Source organism: Camelus bactrianus, chromosome 5 (genome assembly GCF_048773025.1).
Source record: "Camelus bactrianus isolate YW-2024 breed Bactrian camel chromosome 5, ASM4877302v1, whole genome shotgun sequence".
Classification (NCBI taxonomy): domain Eukaryota; kingdom Metazoa; phylum Chordata; class Mammalia; order Artiodactyla; family Camelidae; genus Camelus; species Camelus bactrianus.
The window spans coordinates 81,602,447-81,619,869 of record NC_133543.1 but is presented as its reverse complement, the minus strand read 5'-3'; the positions used below and the strand labels follow the sequence as shown (position 1 = coordinate 81,619,869).

The following is a 17,423-nucleotide window of genomic DNA, read 5'->3' as shown; positions in this document are numbered from 1 at the left end:
AATCAATTGGACAAGGAGAGCAAAGGAGAGGAGTCTAGGATGTCTGTCTGGTTTTCAGCTTGGGGACACAGCATGAATTTTGATGCTACTGAATATGATAGCTAATATAGGTTATTCAAGGGAAAGAAGACACATGTTTGAATATCTATGGAACAACAGACTGGTGGAGATGGCTGTGTATGTGGCGCTTGAAGGGTTCTAAGCTATGGAGCACTTTGGCCATCTGACATCTAACACCATCCTGGATTGATGAGTGACCACCTTGATTCTGAAAGTCTCCAGTGAAGGGGCTTTACAATCAGTCTTGTATTAACCAGGTCTTCACTTGCTACGTATTTTTCGCATAGCTTCTCATGATCTAGTTAAAGGCCACTGATTTTCTTGCTCAGAGGGGACAGGGCACATCTCATTAATCTTTTCAGTCTGATAGAAATTCTTCTTCTGGTAGAAGGACTATTAGTGCAGTCAGCCTTCAACCATGTTTATTCCCAAGCATATGCATATGCTTAGTTTATGGCTTCAGATGCTGTAGGTAGTTCGCAGTTACTCTGTTGACTAACGGATCTAATCTAAGAATTTAAAGTCAGAGCTGGAAGGATATGAGAAATTACTGACTCAAAGCTCCATATTTTACAGTTGAGGAAACCGTTAAGCTGTTTAAATTCATTCCTTTTACTCTTCCTAAAAGGATGTAGTCTTCAATTCTTAATGTGTCTGGTTTTTATTGGAACATCTCCAAGTTTTCTTCATTCCTCTTTAACCGTGGAGCTTGGAGCTGGTTCTAATGAACAGAATTAACTCAGCACCAATTAGAATGACCAATTTACCTTCTGGTTCTTATCTATGCATTCCAGTCTCTTTTCTTTTTAAAAACTTTATTGCAAAAACAATAAGCAACATAAAATCAGAGCAAAAGTTGCCCACAATTCTGTCACTTAATTAAATCAATGTTTTGTCTCTGTTACTTTCTAGTTTTTGCTCATAAACAATTGCTCATAATCAGTTCTTACCTATTTTTGTGATATAAAACAATTTTATATTCTACATTTCATATTTTAATAATCTAATATTATGTCTCGTACACTTTCCCATTTATCTGCCATTTCACCCCTTCCTTATGCTCCCCTGCTTTAACATTGTAGGGTTAAGTCCTGCCATAGCTTTGTCCATGATCATACAACCAACAGACACCTAGAAACATACATATGAATTTTAACAGATGTCCTCTGCGTTGCACCACTCAAGTCACTATCAGATCATGAGGCTGGCAGCAAGGAAGATGAGGATGGATCATTAATATACACTAGAAAATATGTTCTTATCTTGAAGAAATATTATTGCCATCCTGAAAGGCTTTTTTTCAGTACCTGAAATATATTATGCAAAATTAATTAGTTTTCTCAATCTAATTTCTAGTGTCAGCTGCGACATCACAAAGCAAGCTCCCAGATGGCACCAACTGAACCCTTTATCAGCTTTTCTTGCACCAATGCCAAAATGAAATGGGCCCAGCAGCCTAATCAAAATGTACGTGCTGATGGGTAGGCCCTTGCAGATGAAGTTAAGCAGAAAATCAATCAATTATCAGGTAACGTTCCTCTAACAAAGTTTTTATAGACTTTAACAAATAAAAAAATAGCAAGGAATAAATCTCAGGCCTAAAGAACATCAAACATGGCAAGTAACATAAGAACATGGCACGGACTGAGAAACGGAGAAATCGTATCTGAAAATAGAAATTCAAAAGGGAATTATAAACCCAAGTTAGCTTTCTATTTTTTTTTTTTTTGTTAAAAATTGAGATTTCAGGATAAGTTAGTATTTTAAAGCAAATTCAGTTTTCCCTTAAAGAGCAATACAGAATTCCAGTGATTTTAGTCTTTTGTCCTCTGTGGAAGGCCCACTGGGAAATATTCAATTTTTCATTGTTATCACTAAGACGTTTGTCTGCCCCAGACCACACACTCCTTTTGTTCACTCTGCAGCTCTCAGCCATCTGTCCTGTTTTCTGGAGAGTCTCATAAACACATTTAGGTTAAACCATATGGTCATAAAGCCTGTCATTGTGTTACAGTCAAGGTCTGGGTGGGGTTTTTTTTTTCTTTTTTTTTTTAACAGAAATGCACTTGACCATTCCTACTTCTTTAAAAGCTTCATCTTAATCCTGGAACCAAACATCGGTCTGATAATAAATCAGCTCTGAGTGTGCACTTTAAAGTAAAATACCTGAATAATAGATGTTCTGAAGTGGCCAAATTTTCTCATCAATTCCTCTCAAATGCTATGTTAAATGGCTTTTGAGTGATTCATTATGAGGGCCTCCTCAGTTTTTTACTTCCTCACCTCCAATGCTTTTTTCCTTCAGTCATCCTCAGCCCCACTCCTGTGGTTATATTCTTTACTTTGTCAACATCAAAACTGTACCACCTCACAACATTGTAAAATTATTATAAATCAATAAAAAATGTTAAATAAATAAATAAATAAATAAATAAATAAATAAATAAATAAAATTAGTAGCAATTAAAAAAAAACAAAACCCAAAACTGTACCACCTCTAAAATCTTTACTTTAAAAACCCCATGTTCAGCTCACCAACTCTGGAGCGACAGCTCAGCAATTTTTCCATCTTACCAAGACCTTCAGCCCAGTGACTGGGCCTCTTTTTCACTATCCACCACCTCCCTCCTGTCTTCATTTCCCTCCTTACCCAGATTGGAATCCATGATCTATATAAGCATGTCTACCAAGTGCACCATACTTCCATAGCTCCCCTTGGACGCATCTGGCAAAGCTCTATCCCTGTTTAAGTCACACTGTGCCTGTACCAACACTGATGAAGAAACTCACCAGGAGTACTGGTGTCGTTTTAATCCATGGTCATAAATCTCAAGTGTATTAAGCCCTACTCAGCAACCCTCCCCTGCTGCTCTAAGATGTTCTTTCTAAAAGTGCCTTCCCACCCCTTCTCACACCTTCTTCCTGTTCACTCCCAGACATTCCCCTCAGTATCAACACGCTGCAGCATCTCCCATCTTAAAAAACAAACAGCCTCTCTGGTCTCCTCATCCTCCTCCAGATACTACTTCATTTTTCTTCTTCCCTCACCTCCTCCCCTTTCTTTCTCTCTTTAAACCATCCTCTTTGGATTGTCACCCCACCACTCTGATGCCTCTGTTCTTGCAAAAGTCACCAATAAACTCTAAGTTGCCAAATCCAAAGGTCACCTTCTTCATATCATATTTGACCTCCCGGAAACAAACGAGACAGTAGACACAACCGACACTGCTTCCTCCATTGTTCTTTCCCAGGTTTTGGGGACATAGTCTCTTGCTTTTCCTCCTGCCTCACTGGCCACTCCCTTTTGGTCGTCTCTGCTAGATCTTCTCTTCATGACAACTAAATGTTGGAGTGCACACACTTAGAGCTCATCTCTCTCTACATTTACTCCCAAGGCAATCTCCTCTGGTCATCTATAATTTCATATGACCCAACCCCAGCCTCTCCAGACTTTGCTTGACATAAAACCACTAACAAGGTCAACCATTCTACCTTCAAGAGTTCTTAAGTTGTACCTCATTCTATTTCCCTTGTTCCTGTACCAGTCTGAGCCTCCATGTTCTCACTCATCTAGACCATTGCCCTAGCCACCCAATCAATCACTAGGGTTCCTCTCTTGCCTCTCTACAGCAGTCAGAGTGAGCTTTTAAAAATGAAGTAGTAACCACTACATATAGAAATAGGTAAACAAATTTCTTCTGTACAGCACAGGGAACTATGTTCAAAATCTTGTAATAACCTTTAATAAAGAATATGAGAACAAACATATGTATGTGTATGTATGACTGGGACATTGTGCTGAACGTCAGAAATTGACATATTGTAACTGACTATACTTCAATTTAAAAAAAGTGACATAGGACCACAACCATTTTTCTGTTTAGATTTGTCCAGTGCATTTTTATCACATTATGAATAAAACAGAAACTTCTTCTCCTGGCTCAAAAAATTTTACAAGACCTGGCCTTAGACTGCTCATGATCTCATCTCATACCTCCCTCCCTACCCCACGAGTCTCCAGCCACACCGGCCCCATCTCTGTTCCTGGAACACGCTACGCTCATTCCTGCCTTCAGCTGTTGGCACTGGCTGTTCCCTTTCCCTGTTTTCTCCTCTTTATATGTCTGACAACTTCTTGCCATTCAGATTGGAGCTTGGATGTTTGTAAGTCTTAAGAAACCCAACTATAAGGAACATGAATTATTTAAGTTTCAAATTTGCTGGGTGCTTTAGCTATTGAACATAAACACAGGTAAGACTTTTGTGCTCTAAGTCCTGCTTCAACATTTTTTACTTTTGAAAATTATAAAATTCTTCTAGATGTCAAGAATACTTCATACAATTAAGGTAGAAAATAGTATTCTAGAAACTTTGTTGACCAGTGCCTAGAGAACCACATGAGTCAATAGTGCTGTGTTGCCAGACCTTGTTATGGGACTGTGGGCCAAGTGTCTCTGTCTTTAAGAGCAGGGTTTCCCCACCTGTAAAGTAGATGCAATCATCCTTTGCTTCAGGCAAGAAATATACATGTGCAGGCATGCGTTTATATATTTAATAACAAAGGAATTAAATATTTATCTCAAATCTTTTCCACTCACCTGCATGCGATCTCTCTTGGGAAAATACACAACCAGGGAACATGTACTCAGCATTGCCTTCTGAAGTTCTTTCTCTTAAGCATGTGAGTGCTCTTTGGGAGGGGATGTATATTGGAGCCTGTTTATGCACTTCCCTGTGAAAACAGATTTACAAATATGGCTGGCTTCACAAGTAATAAATGAATGGAGAAATGAATCAGCAAAGAGGAGAGCAACTAGACGAACAGGTAGGTGGGGGCACACTGGCATTGGGGGTGGGTAGTGGCACACGGGGCTGGGTGGGACATTTGGTGTCCCTGGTCCAGCAAACACTAGTACAATACATGCTAGTAGGAAGCCCTCCCACTGCCCAGTCTTTGTGCCAACCACAAATGCCCACACGTGTCCAATCACCCTCTGGAGAGCTTGAAAAGTAACGAATGGCACAGCCATTATCTCTGCTGCCTTATATTTTACAGCATATGAAACTTCACTATGAAATTTGCTAAAGAGACAATTCATATGGTACTTTCACCCACAATATTTTTATGTTGTGTTAATAGCCTTTTAGCTTAATGCCTCTGTGCCTTTCAAGCTAATTCTGGGACACATTAAGTGTGTTAAGTGAGGGATAGACATACAGCGATCTAAACCTACTGGATAGAATTAGAGAGAGAAATCCTTTACAAGCAGTTTGGGGACAAAGTGCCACGTCAATGTCCAACAATGTAATTACTGCAGTGGAGATCATTATCCCCTTTTTGCTTGCTTATGAGAGCACAAGGGATATTAGGGAATCCTTATGTATTTCTTAAAAGGGTGAATTTAGGAAGTCAAGAGAACACTTTCTTTAGCAACGACTGACAAAACATTATCCTAGTGTCAATGTACTCTCTTGAAGGACCCAATGGGTAAGCAGCTTCCAAAATGGCTCCCAGTGATTCCTGCCTCCTGGTCTTCACACCTTTTGGTGGGATGTGACCTTACATGTGGAATGGACTTAGTGACTTGCTTCTAATGAATAGACTATGGGAAAATTAATAAATGTCACTTCAGGGTTCAGTTATAATCCTGTGAGCTCTGTCTTGCTCTCTCTCTCTGGCTTTTCTCATCTTGCTCACTATCACGAGGCATGCACCATACTGTGAGCTGTCGTATGGAAAGGCCCATTTAGCAAGGAACTGAGGGAAGCCAACAGCCATCCAGGGACTGACATCCTCAGTCCAACAATCCATGAAGAATCTTGCCAATAAGCATATGTATGAACTTAGAAACAGAGGTTCTAGCTAACACTGTGATTACGGCCTCCAAGGGACCCTGTGGTGGAAGACCCAACTAAACCAGGCCGGGGTCACCAACTCACAGACACTATTAGATGACAAACATTTGTTGTTTTAAGTCACAAACTTTTAAAGTAATTTGTTATGCAGCATTAGATAACTAACATACCCAGTCTGCTCCAAACTACAAGAAATACTCACCTGTGGTACAATTCATGCTTTAGTCTTCAAGACTGAAAGATACTCAGCTTTGTATACTTGAATAAGGAGTGAGGCAAGGCAGAGTGCAAACCCCCCTGAACATCTCTAGCAGAAAACAAAAACCAAAAAACACCTCTACAAAACACTGCATGGCAGGACAGCATAGAAGACAGAACATCTATCAGCACAAATGTGTGTTTAGATCACTAATCACACAGATTTGAGCAAATTACATAACTTCTCTGGGATCTGGTGTCTTCATGACAAAGATGGTAACGGGGCTGGGCTGGACTGTAAGAACTGCTAACATTCTAGGACACTGTGATTTGAGGAACTCAGGAAGCCCTCCATCCCCCAAAATCTTTCATCACCTGGAAACTCCATAGTTAGGAATCTGTTCCTGCTTCTAGGGACTGTCGCTTAAGTTACTACTCAAGGGGAGACATTTCAAATGGTGAGATAGATGGAGAAGAAATTCTGTGGATGTCTTTAGGGAAGTGCTGAGAAGCAGGTTCTTGTGTTGCCATGAAGCAGTTGATGAGTGGGGGTGGCAGCAACAGAGATAAGCATGGTTGATTTCACAGTTTTAAGGACCTCTTTTCTGATATATGTGATCCAAATAATTAATTACAGTTCCTCTCTTACTTTGGCTGTAGGGAAGCTTGGAGCAAACTCAAGTTCGGGGGGAGGGTACAGCTCAGTGATAAGTGTGTGTGTGTAACATGTACAAGGTCCTGGGTTCAAGCCCCAGTACCTCCATTTAAACCATCAAACAAACAAACAAACAAACAAACTTAATTATCTCTCCCTCCCTGAAAACAACAACAATAAATTTAGAAAAGAAAAAAAAGAAGAGATCTCAAGTTCAGTTATAATCACTGTGTTAAATCGTATGATTCCCATGTTTGTTTGTACTCTTTTTCCTCATCCTAATTTTGCTGCTTCTAGTTTATCACATGTCTTTTGTTGCAAGCCAGCTCAAATCCTTTATGGAAAAAGTTGGAGGCATCATAAACATAAAATACATGTTTAAAATTTTTTGCTCTAATTGTGATGATATAAGCAGAAATAGCAAATATGGAGATACACTTCTATCTTGATTATTTTCACATTTTAAGGTTAATTTTGCTTTGGTGGCGGACAAAGATTTAAGTTAGCAAAATAACTGGTAAAATGATCATAAATCAGAAAAATTAAAGACAACACAAGTTGCAACAATATTTGTACCGCTTTTATTTGTAAAAATAACCATCTGAATGCATTTCCATAGTATATTACAGTTAAGTACTTCATTACATTATTGGCATTCAGTAGTTGAAAAAGTATTAAACTGTGCTTGAGAAGATTCAGACTGGTTCAAAGTCATTCACTGAACTAAAAGTCATTTCCTCATTTTTACAGTCATGACATTTACCAGAGTCATTCAACTCCAATTTACATAAGAAAACATTACAGACAACATCCCACTGAAATCATCAAACAATATTTTATGCCGTTACAAATATGTTATGCAAAATATAACACTGGCACTAGATTTGTATCATCGCGCTCTGCAAAGATATATTGCACATGCTGAAGCATAAAATATATAGACAAAACTACCAAACAAAAGATATTTGCATTGAGTTTTTAGATCACTGCATAAGAAACGCGTAGAATTACATTTTATACGCACACTCAGATTGTCACTATCTTAAAACACTTTTCTCCGATAACACTGACCTATGGTTTACAGTTTTTGTAAGAAGAAAGCATTTCAGCACTGCAAATTCAAACATAATTCCCATAGAAAACGTCGGGCATCTTCATTTTCATTTCAAAGCAGGTTAAAGGGGAAAGAGGAAAAAAGACACTTTACACACTCAAAGAAAGGCTGAAATGAAAACTCACTGGTATTATATTGCTCTGATAACACTCAAATGAAAATAATACAAAACATTCCACAGAACGTTTTCAGAATATACAAATATAAAAAGGCACTCTAACTTCATAGTACAAGACCAAAAAAAAAAAAAAGGGATGAGTTCTTCAACCAACACAACAGATAAGCAAACCTAGTTGCTCAACAGTACAAAGAACTACTAGTGCAGCAAATCCATTTGATGTTCTTGTTCTAATTTAATAATAAAATAATAAATCAAGCAGCTGTTTACTGCCTAAAGTACCAAAACATACTATGGTGCCCTTTTAGTAGTGATAAATAGAAATCCCCTGAGCTATTTACTGTAGAATCATAGCAGATTTTAGGCAATTTGGAGATAGTAATGTATTTACCAAGGATAGGCAGACACGGCGAACAGGTAAGTGCAATGAAACATGATCCCTGTGGCTGTGATTAAAACAGTCTAAAAATAACACATTTAGGTAAAAGCAAGAAACGACCAAGGCTCGATTAGAAGCACAATGTTTTCTGTTTTTGTTTTTCTTAGAAAGCTATGTGGCAAATCTAGATAGATTTCTAAGAGATGTATGTGAAAAACACAGAACTCATAGTTTTTAAAGTCATTTCTTAAAGGAAAAAATTGGGTCTCGGAAAAGAGAGAGTGGGGGAGAGAGACTGATTCAGTGAACAATTCTTCATTGAATGATTTCATTTTGTTCCTTTGTCCTCCTTTCTATCGGGGAAAGGGTGGGGAGAAGCCAGACGCAGCTCCATGGAGATAATGTCGCAGGGCTGTCACTGCTCTGCTGCTGTGTTTCTTGTTCTCTGCACTACGCTACAGGGAAAAAAAAGGTGAACGCTGCTTCGCCGCTAAAGCGGGCGTCGCCTTTCCTGCTTTAAATGCCAACTGAGCAAGATTTCCATTCACTTCTAGAAAAAGACACCGCAGTATATCACACTTCTTCAGTGATGGAGCGCCCTTATTTTCAGTGTTTTGGTAAAGATAAGGTCATTATTTCTCATTAGCAATTTATCTACTTTTCAAAAATTCATCTTCTCGAAACAAACAAAAAGGACAGAGGAAGGAGGGGAACCCAACATCAAGAATTAAACAAACAGTGTTAGTGGTGTCAAAAATTTACCAATTCTTCTAAGTCCTTTGAACAAGTTCTGATTTGTGAAGAACCCAAGAGTTTTTACTTAAATCCGGTATATTAAAGAGTAAGGTTAACATCTTTTACAGTTGGATTAAAAGTATAATATAGTTTCTGTATTTGATCCAGATATGATAGAACACTGTTTTAAAAATATCTCACATACATTATAAAATAGAAACTTCCAGGGTGAAAATGGAATTGATTATAAAATGCTGGAGAGCAATGCCCTAATGCAACACATTTCTTCCCTGTCTCTTCCTCAAGCGGAAAATAGCACTTGAGCTGGTGATGTTTATTTCTCTTCTTGGTACACGTGCCCACACACTGACACAGTTTCCCATTAGGTTACTGGGACCATGTGAGATTTTCAGCATATTCAGAATAATTTCTGTATCTCTCTTTGGGCCACCCTTGTGTATATGACCCACTACACACTTCAGTTTTTACCTTGTAGAAGAGCATAAGGACTGCAGTGTCTTCTAAGCTCTGAGCTGGCTACATGCTGGGGCTGAGCCATGGCTGCTGTACCCCTTTCCAGCCAACGTGGAAGAACCTGAGGGTCGGCTGGAAATCTTAGCGGTGGAAATGCTGGGCTCGGTCCCAGGGCCACTGGCCAACCCAGGGAGACGCCTGTGTGTTTTCCTGCTTTTTCGTTATTCCAAGTAAGACATATAGCAATTAAAATAGTGAACAAACAATAGATGTTTCCTCAGCATTTGTTTCATTTCAAATAAATATAAACACATTCACATCAAAAGTATATGAACATTTTCTCTGGTTTGGCCCAAAAAAACAAAAAGCCGTGGTCAATACATTATCAGTTACAAAATGTTAAGCCATCAACTAGAAATCTGTGTCGTAAGAAATATAAAACACAATAAAGACGGTGATGCAAAAAAATTACTTTTTAACTTCATAGAAAAGCTATTTCAGTTCTCACTTCCATTTTGAAGGAAAACAATTTAAATCTTCCATTTTAGACTGAAGCATTTTGGTCCTCATGTATAGCTGGTTGATGAATTACAGACATATATATGTACACATATGTGTGCTTGTGTGTGTGCATAATTTAAAGAGTCTCATTCTTCTTTTTGTACAGCTATTCCAGGTGCAGGACGGGGTCCATTTGACCTAGAAACTTTGGCAGAGGGAGCAGACACAGGATTCACTATGTTGATTTCAGCATCAAGCAACTGTCAATTGACTTTAATTTCCACATCACCTATTTCTACCTCATGCTTTCACTTTCTCTGTTCCCTTTTGGAGTCACACTTCCACTCACTGGGCATGACCTTGACCGAAAAGCTCATTTAATCTTTTGTTCATACTACTAATGAACAATGCTGATGGTTCCGATGTTTTTATAAAGTTAGTATTTTAATTTACGGATGTATTAATAAAGGGTAGTCTCATATTAAAATTGCATATGTCTCCAAGTTTGGGTGCAATACAATTTTCACCTGCAATGTTATTAGATAGATTTGATTTCAATCACTCAGGTGCAAATGAGTCACAGGCTTGTTATGGGGAGCACTGGGTGCCATATTTGTGTTAAGTGAAAAAAAAGCAAGTTAAATTTTCAATGAATTTTCCCCTTCATCTGGCAACTTTAGCAAAAATCCTCAAAAAGAAGTTCTGGATATTTAAGTGCTTACTTTACAGAGGATATGAATCATTGGACTCCCTTAAAAAGATTATTAAAGGCATTACTTCTGAAGATGAACACCTTTACCTTTGGCTTCTAGTGAGGAAGTAAACATCAAAGTGAGAAGAGGTTTGAGGCATTTCCTATCCACCCCTTTCCTCCCCTCCTGGGGGACATGAACGTCACATTGATATACTTCTGAGAACTCACTGCCGAGTGAGTGCATGAAAAAAATTTCTTTGTAGAGAACAGCTCCCTCTCCGTTGCATTATCCCCAAAGAAAAAGAATTAAATGCATTTTTTATTTCTTACTTAAAATGAGAGGTAGACTTTCACAGAAGTATCTTAGATCTAAGGAAAACATGAAACAAATAAAACTCGAGGCCCAGCGGTGTGAGTGCTTTGCCCTACAGCCTAGCTGTCTTCCCTGGGTTTGATAGATTCCTTCTCTACTGGCTTCTGGAAGCTCGGGCCCATAATAATACTTGAACACATCAATCTGGAATTCAAGCTTCTTTCCCCTCCTCCAACATGGGTGATCAAGGAAAGGCTTCTACAGTCCAAAGTCAAAACGTTTCTGAATCAGAATCATTTTCATTGTACCCATCCTCCGAGCCTACGTTGTTACTGCATAGGCTAACCATGCTACCCAGGTTGGAGAGGGTCGTCCTGCTCAAACTGTCTTTCTTAAAACAAACGAAGTTGACAGCCGTCATTGTACTGGAAGGAGAAAAAGTCATCATGGTAGCCAGAATGAGGGCCAGGCAGTCAGCCACGTCTTTGTTAGGAGCGCAAGCCAGGGCCGGGGTATGACCTGGGCGTAAATGCAGACAAGGCAGTGGTTAGTCCGGGCAATCCAGAGGCGGCGTGAGCATTCCACAGTACATCTCAAACGACCTCACACTCGGAGATGCATGTTGAGTTAGAAACCATGCCAGGCAAGAGGAGTTACTTCCCACAAGTCATGCTTGGGGTGAGGCTGGAGGGGACCAGGAAGGGGAGACACTTGATGGAGGGTTTTGGGTTTTTTTTTTTCCCAGCTTACATGACAACAACAAGCACTATATTATCCAAAGTTAAGCAGAATTCCGTCTTCATCTAGTGAACAGAAACACGAGGGGGTGGGGGTGGGACACATTTCCACAAAAAACAGCCACAGGACAACCAGAGGGGTGTTTCCACTTGAGGGCACCCGCACACACCATGCACCTCGGGCTGGGGCCAGAGCACTCTCATTCTGAGAACAATGACTTTTCCACTGTAGCTAATTGTGTGTCAGGTTGGAAAGGATGTCGAGAATCAGATGTCTGTAAAAGTCAGTAACATCGTTTCGTCACTTTACACACACTTTAGATAGAGCACACACCAGGTAGCTGGTTCTAGAGAAATGGAATCATTTGGGTAGATCAGACACAGGAAAGTATTGGTTGTTGGTGATGAAATGTACTGTCATTTAAAAGAAACTTAAACAGAATAAAAAAAAAGCAACACCACCAGCCAAAGTCCCAAATCCTAAATGTAACATATGTGGGGAAATTGCAGTGTGCCCTAGAGTTGTGTCATTCTCTACTGGACTTGATGGGTCCCAGTCCAGAAGAGAAAATGATCTCAATGCACGAAGCAGGTGCCACAGGGAGGCAGATACAGTCTTTGACTCAAGCCACCCTTATTCAACCTTTATTCTACTGGCAGGAAAGGGCTAGCCTGTCCTCTCTGCAGGCCACAGTTCCTCCTCACCACTCACTTATTCAGAGGCACTGGCTCAATAAAACTTAGTTTTTTGTTGTTTTGTTTATCGGCACTTGACTTGATTTCTACACTTTCTTCCCTACTCCTGAACAGATTATTCCTCTCTCTAATATGAAAATAAACAAGGATGGACAGATATGTTAACATTCCATTCCACAAAGGTCCATGATAAGTAAAGGAACCATAACTGCAGTGCTGTAGAAAATTGCCCCAAACGTTCCCAGGCCTTTGCGGTGCAGCTAAGCTGACACAGGCTGCAATTCTACTGGCCCAGGGCTCTTATTCCAACAAAGGTTTCTATGGGCTGGACAAACCTCAGGTACAGCAGGCTGAGATACCGGAGAAAGGCAAAGCTAATTACTCTGGTCTCTGGTCATTTTGGAGAAAAACTGTGGGCCTCTGCACACCCACCCTAAGGTATAAAAATAGTGGTGATAAGAAGGTGACGGAAGGTGAGGTGGGAAGACCAAGGAGATGGAGTAAAAGAGAACTTTCTGCACCTCCTACATGAGTCAGGTTGGGGACAGAGCGGGGTACATGCTAGGATGAATGGGGCTGCAAAACCAAAACTAATAGGAGTTAGCTAAGGATGTCATATAGCTGCTTACTTCTGAGAAATAGGGATGAGCTGCTAATTCCAATACCTGTAATAAGCAGTTAATTGAGTTATGTTAATACATTTTATAATACCTTAATTAAATGCCACAATTAATGCCACATTCAAAAAAATTCTTAATTCCTCAATATCCAGAAGTTCCTCTTTTGCTCCCCAAGGTTAAAAAGCATGGGAGTTTAATACAATTTTACTATTCATTCATTAGCTTTCAAAGTTTCTTAGGAAGCAGAGTAGAAAGTTTCTGTTAAGAGTTAGTTCATTTAGAAAAGGACTGTGATATATAGATCAGGAGGAGCTTTCAAGGCTAGACGTTAATTTAAAATTTTTACTCATGTTCCCCAAATATCCATATTGGAAATATGAGTTCTGTTCTTTAAAATATAATGATAATAACAGTTTTGATCTCAGAATGAACTGAAATAAAAGAATTTATTTTAATTTGAGCCCATGAGCATGCACGAATGACATGTGTGCTCTCTAACTCTTCAGCATCTGCAGTTGGAAGGTCCGGATGCCAAGGTGGAAGTTGTTCAGTGCGTCTAAAACATTTTAACCACCACGCTGAGGAGTTGGAGACCAGCTGCTGACATTACATGCAAATGGAAGGCACTGGGGTGGGGGGCTGCAGGTAGACTATGTGTTTTACAAAGACAGACAGGACAAATCACCCTTGTTTGATTGCTCACACACAGGGAACTTCCAAGGGGGAGAGAGTTCTTACTGCCTTTTTAACTAGCTCCTGTCTCTCTCATTTTCCTCTGGCTTCACAGCATGTGGATGGTACCTGCAGTCACTGTTTACTTTTTCCACTTACCATTTTCATCTACAGCAAGCACACAAGCCCCTTTGGCCAGCAGCTCCTCGACCACCACCTTTAAGCCATTGCGCGCGGCAACGTGGAGGGGCCTGAAGAAAGAACACTGAGTGTCAACTGTGATACGTATTTGTGTGAGAATGTGCCATTTTGGGTAGTCTGCGTGGCTAAAAGGAAGAAAGTACTTACAATGTATAAATAGTCCATGAATATTTTTACCTTTTTAAAAAAAGATATTTGTTCACCAGACCTCTTCCAGGTGTTAATGATCTAACTCTTCTTCCCCGTTGGCCCAGATTTCTCTACAGATATTACAAATTCTCTGTACTTCAAACCACCTCAGTGACAGTTCATAGGAAGTCAGAGGGAGAACTCAAGCTCTGTGTTTTCTAGAAGGTTCCTTACCCGTTGCTTTCTGCTCCAGCATCTGAATCACTGTTTTGCACAGTTCACCAATATGGCTGGTATTAATATCACCCCTATATATAATCTTAAACCTCCAGTTTTTACTAACTGCACTAAATGGTATTTTACTGAATTTAGAATACCTTAAAGAATAATGTTAAGCCCAGTATACTCTGCTATATGCTGCTTAAGAAAAAAAAAAACAAAAAACAAATATCCTTTGCCCTTAAAACAAATGCATAGGTAATTTCCTAAAATGGAAAATGAAGCAGCTTTTAGGTCTTTCACTCTAAGGATTACACTGAATTATATTAAAATATAATTAAGACAAATAGCTTAGAAATGCTTCAAATGTATTCTGGGAACCTGATTTATAAAACTCATTTTCTACTAAGAATACATAATGCTAACACATTTATACAAATAGTTTCCCCAAACATGGCAGCTCATAAGATTTTCTAATAGTCCACTAAATTCATAATATTACCATAGAAATATCAGGACAGAAAAACACAGACCTCACAAAACTCCATGAAGGCATACCGAAAGATAGGTCCTAACTAAAAATGTCTGCCTTTCTCAACGTTGCAGATACAGGACCGTAAACTTTAGGAAAAAGAAACCAGGTCTGTGTCTCTCACCACCGTGTTTCCCGGCTCTAGCCTGGCAAACAGCAAATTCTTATTATTTCTTGAATAAACAACTAGGAATCTGGGACTTGGTCAAACTTCAGTAGTCACACTTACGTCTGCAGTGCATTGTTTTTTGCATTAATAAGGCTCTCATCTTGTATCTTGTCAAGTATTAACAAGGCACATTTTTCATGACCCTAATGAAGGAAAAAAAAAAAGATAAGAAACATGAGACAGAGACACAGACACACTTTATTACGCTTTAAATTTAAAATGAATGTCCTGCCTAACAACATTTTATAAGGCTATTTTCGGAGTAATTTTTTTTTCTAAAAGCAAATAGTTAAAGAGTCCTAGATCTTCAAGGATTCTCAATAAGGCCTATTAGGACTTGATTCATATAAAACTGATCTAAAATGTTATTATTTCTACGATAACTTTTAGAATTAATGTCCAGAGAGCTGAAGTAGACACCAGTTCAGTTAGGTCAGCTGATAAACAGAAAGTAGAGTTAGGACTGTCCTTTAAATCCTTCAACTTTGCTTTTTAAACACAAGTCAAGTGCCGTCTCCTTCCTCAAGCCTTCAAACACCACCTCAGTGCCCCCATCTATCCTTGGAATTCCCATTGTACCTACTGTCCGTATCATTCATTGACACTCGCTGCCTTCTACTGTGAAGAGAATCTTTCAGCAAAGGTCATTCTTTTCTTCCTCATCCAGGGGAATGTATTTCTGTATCTAATGATGGTTGATAGTATTTTAAAAAATCAACCAATAAGTCAGAGACCCGTTCACGCTTTCAGGCTGGTGCCACGTTAAGCGGTCACGCTCCCTAAACCCCTGATACCCAATATGTGGCCCACACTCTGGCAGCGTCAGCATCACCTGGGAGGTAGAAATGCTGACCCTCAGACTCCACTCCAGACTTACTAAGTCAGAATCTGCATTTGAACCAGATCCTCAGGGGATTTGTTTACACAATAAAGCTTGTAAAGCGCTGCACTTATAGTCACGAGAAAAACTGTACATTGAAATGAACTTCATACACCTGAGTACTTTCTGTGGTTTCTATGGGCTTCTCAGAGCACGAAGTAAGAAGATGCAAAACCAATGAATGGAATAGCTCAGACTTCTGGTGCCACTGAGTACAGATAACACCGTTAATACTGGAACTATAAGGAAACAAACCACCATCACTGGTGGCAACTGGTATCGTATTAGGACGCTTTACAAGGGAGACACCTACATATAATTTTAGAAGTATCCATGGAGTTTTAATTCTGACGCACTGCTGATGGAGTGTAAATGGCTGTGACCTTATTACAGGGCAATTTGGCCTTAAAAATGTTCTTAGCCTTAGACTCAGTAATTTCACATTTAGGAATTTATTTAGATGATTATATCTACAATTGGCATTATTTATAGTAGCACATATCTGAAAACAAGTAAATGTCTAACAATAGGGTTTGGGGTAAATAAAGGACGGCACAGCCCTAAGGCAGAAAACCACACACCTTCCACAATACTGCAAGATGTGATGTCCAAAAGAAAGATACTTACAATATATGGTTCAGTAGCAAAAGCAGGTTCTCAACTATCTTTTACAGAAGCAGGAACCTTGAGCTATATGTGAACACAACGCTATTTAAAAAAAAAAATACCCCAAACCAACACATTCTTTATACTGAAAAGAAGTGGGAGAGAACAGAAATGCACACGAACACATTTATTTGTTTCATAGGAGAGTATGGAGAGTTCCTTGGCTGTGTTATTACAATGTCTTCAAGTGGAATAAAATGAAAACATGTGGGACTGCGTGTATTTTAGAAGCCCTGTAACTAAGGTCCTAACCTGTGTTTAATGCCAAAATGGGGTACCACCACCATGAAGACAGATACAGTGGTCACATCAACACAGACTGGCAAGAATGCAAGTGGCTGATGCCACAAAAGGCATACCTCATCAACCCCCGCACGGGTCAGCCCTTTGCTTACCCCCTTCCATCCCACTGAGAGTGATAACATCCCAGGAAATCGTACGTGTTAATTAAGAGCCATGATACACACTTACAAGGTAGATAGATTTAAGTATTATTATTATTATCATTATTATTATACTAAGCAACAGTGTTTCAAATTTAACTACATACTTTACTACTAGCCAAATGTAAGGGTGTGTTCAAGTCCTTATCCTTTACAGTCAGGTCAGCCTGGGCACTGTTCACCAAAATATCTGCAGAAAAAGTCAAAGGAAAGTTACTTAGTCTACATGCTAATTACATGCCTTTTGAAGAAGTTACTACCAAAACAATAACACACTTAAATTTCTACAGCTATACTCTGGTTTCTCTTTAGACCATGTGATATGAATCTTTCACATTTTAAATTTGTACAGCTCACATTAT

The 17,423-nt window shown here is 39.2% G+C and overlaps 1 protein-coding gene across 3 annotated transcripts in view; it reads right to left on the bottom strand.

Moving 5' to 3' along the window:
- ANKRD44 (ankyrin repeat domain 44) overlaps window positions 1-17,423 on the bottom strand; it is a 296,495-nt gene that overhangs the window by 4,422 nt on the left and 274,650 nt on the right. Inside the window, exons 25-28 of one of the 3 annotated variants that reach the window (XR_012507147.1) lie at window positions 17,169-17,251; window positions 15,133-15,215; window positions 13,982-14,073; window positions 4,659-4,792 (exon numbers count right to left, since the gene is read on the bottom strand). Coding sequence is in view for 2 of the 3 variants with exons in the window: in XM_074364224.1 (XP_074220325.1) it covers window positions 11,369-11,616; window positions 13,982-14,073; window positions 15,133-15,215; window positions 17,169-17,251 (506 nt within the window). In the remaining variant the exon portion in view is untranslated. Of the gene's footprint in view, window positions 1-4,658; window positions 4,793-7,327; window positions 11,617-13,981; window positions 14,074-15,132; window positions 15,216-17,168; window positions 17,252-17,423 lie in introns of those variants that run through there. The other 2 variants (XM_074364224.1, XM_074364225.1) reach the window with 2 other exon arrangements.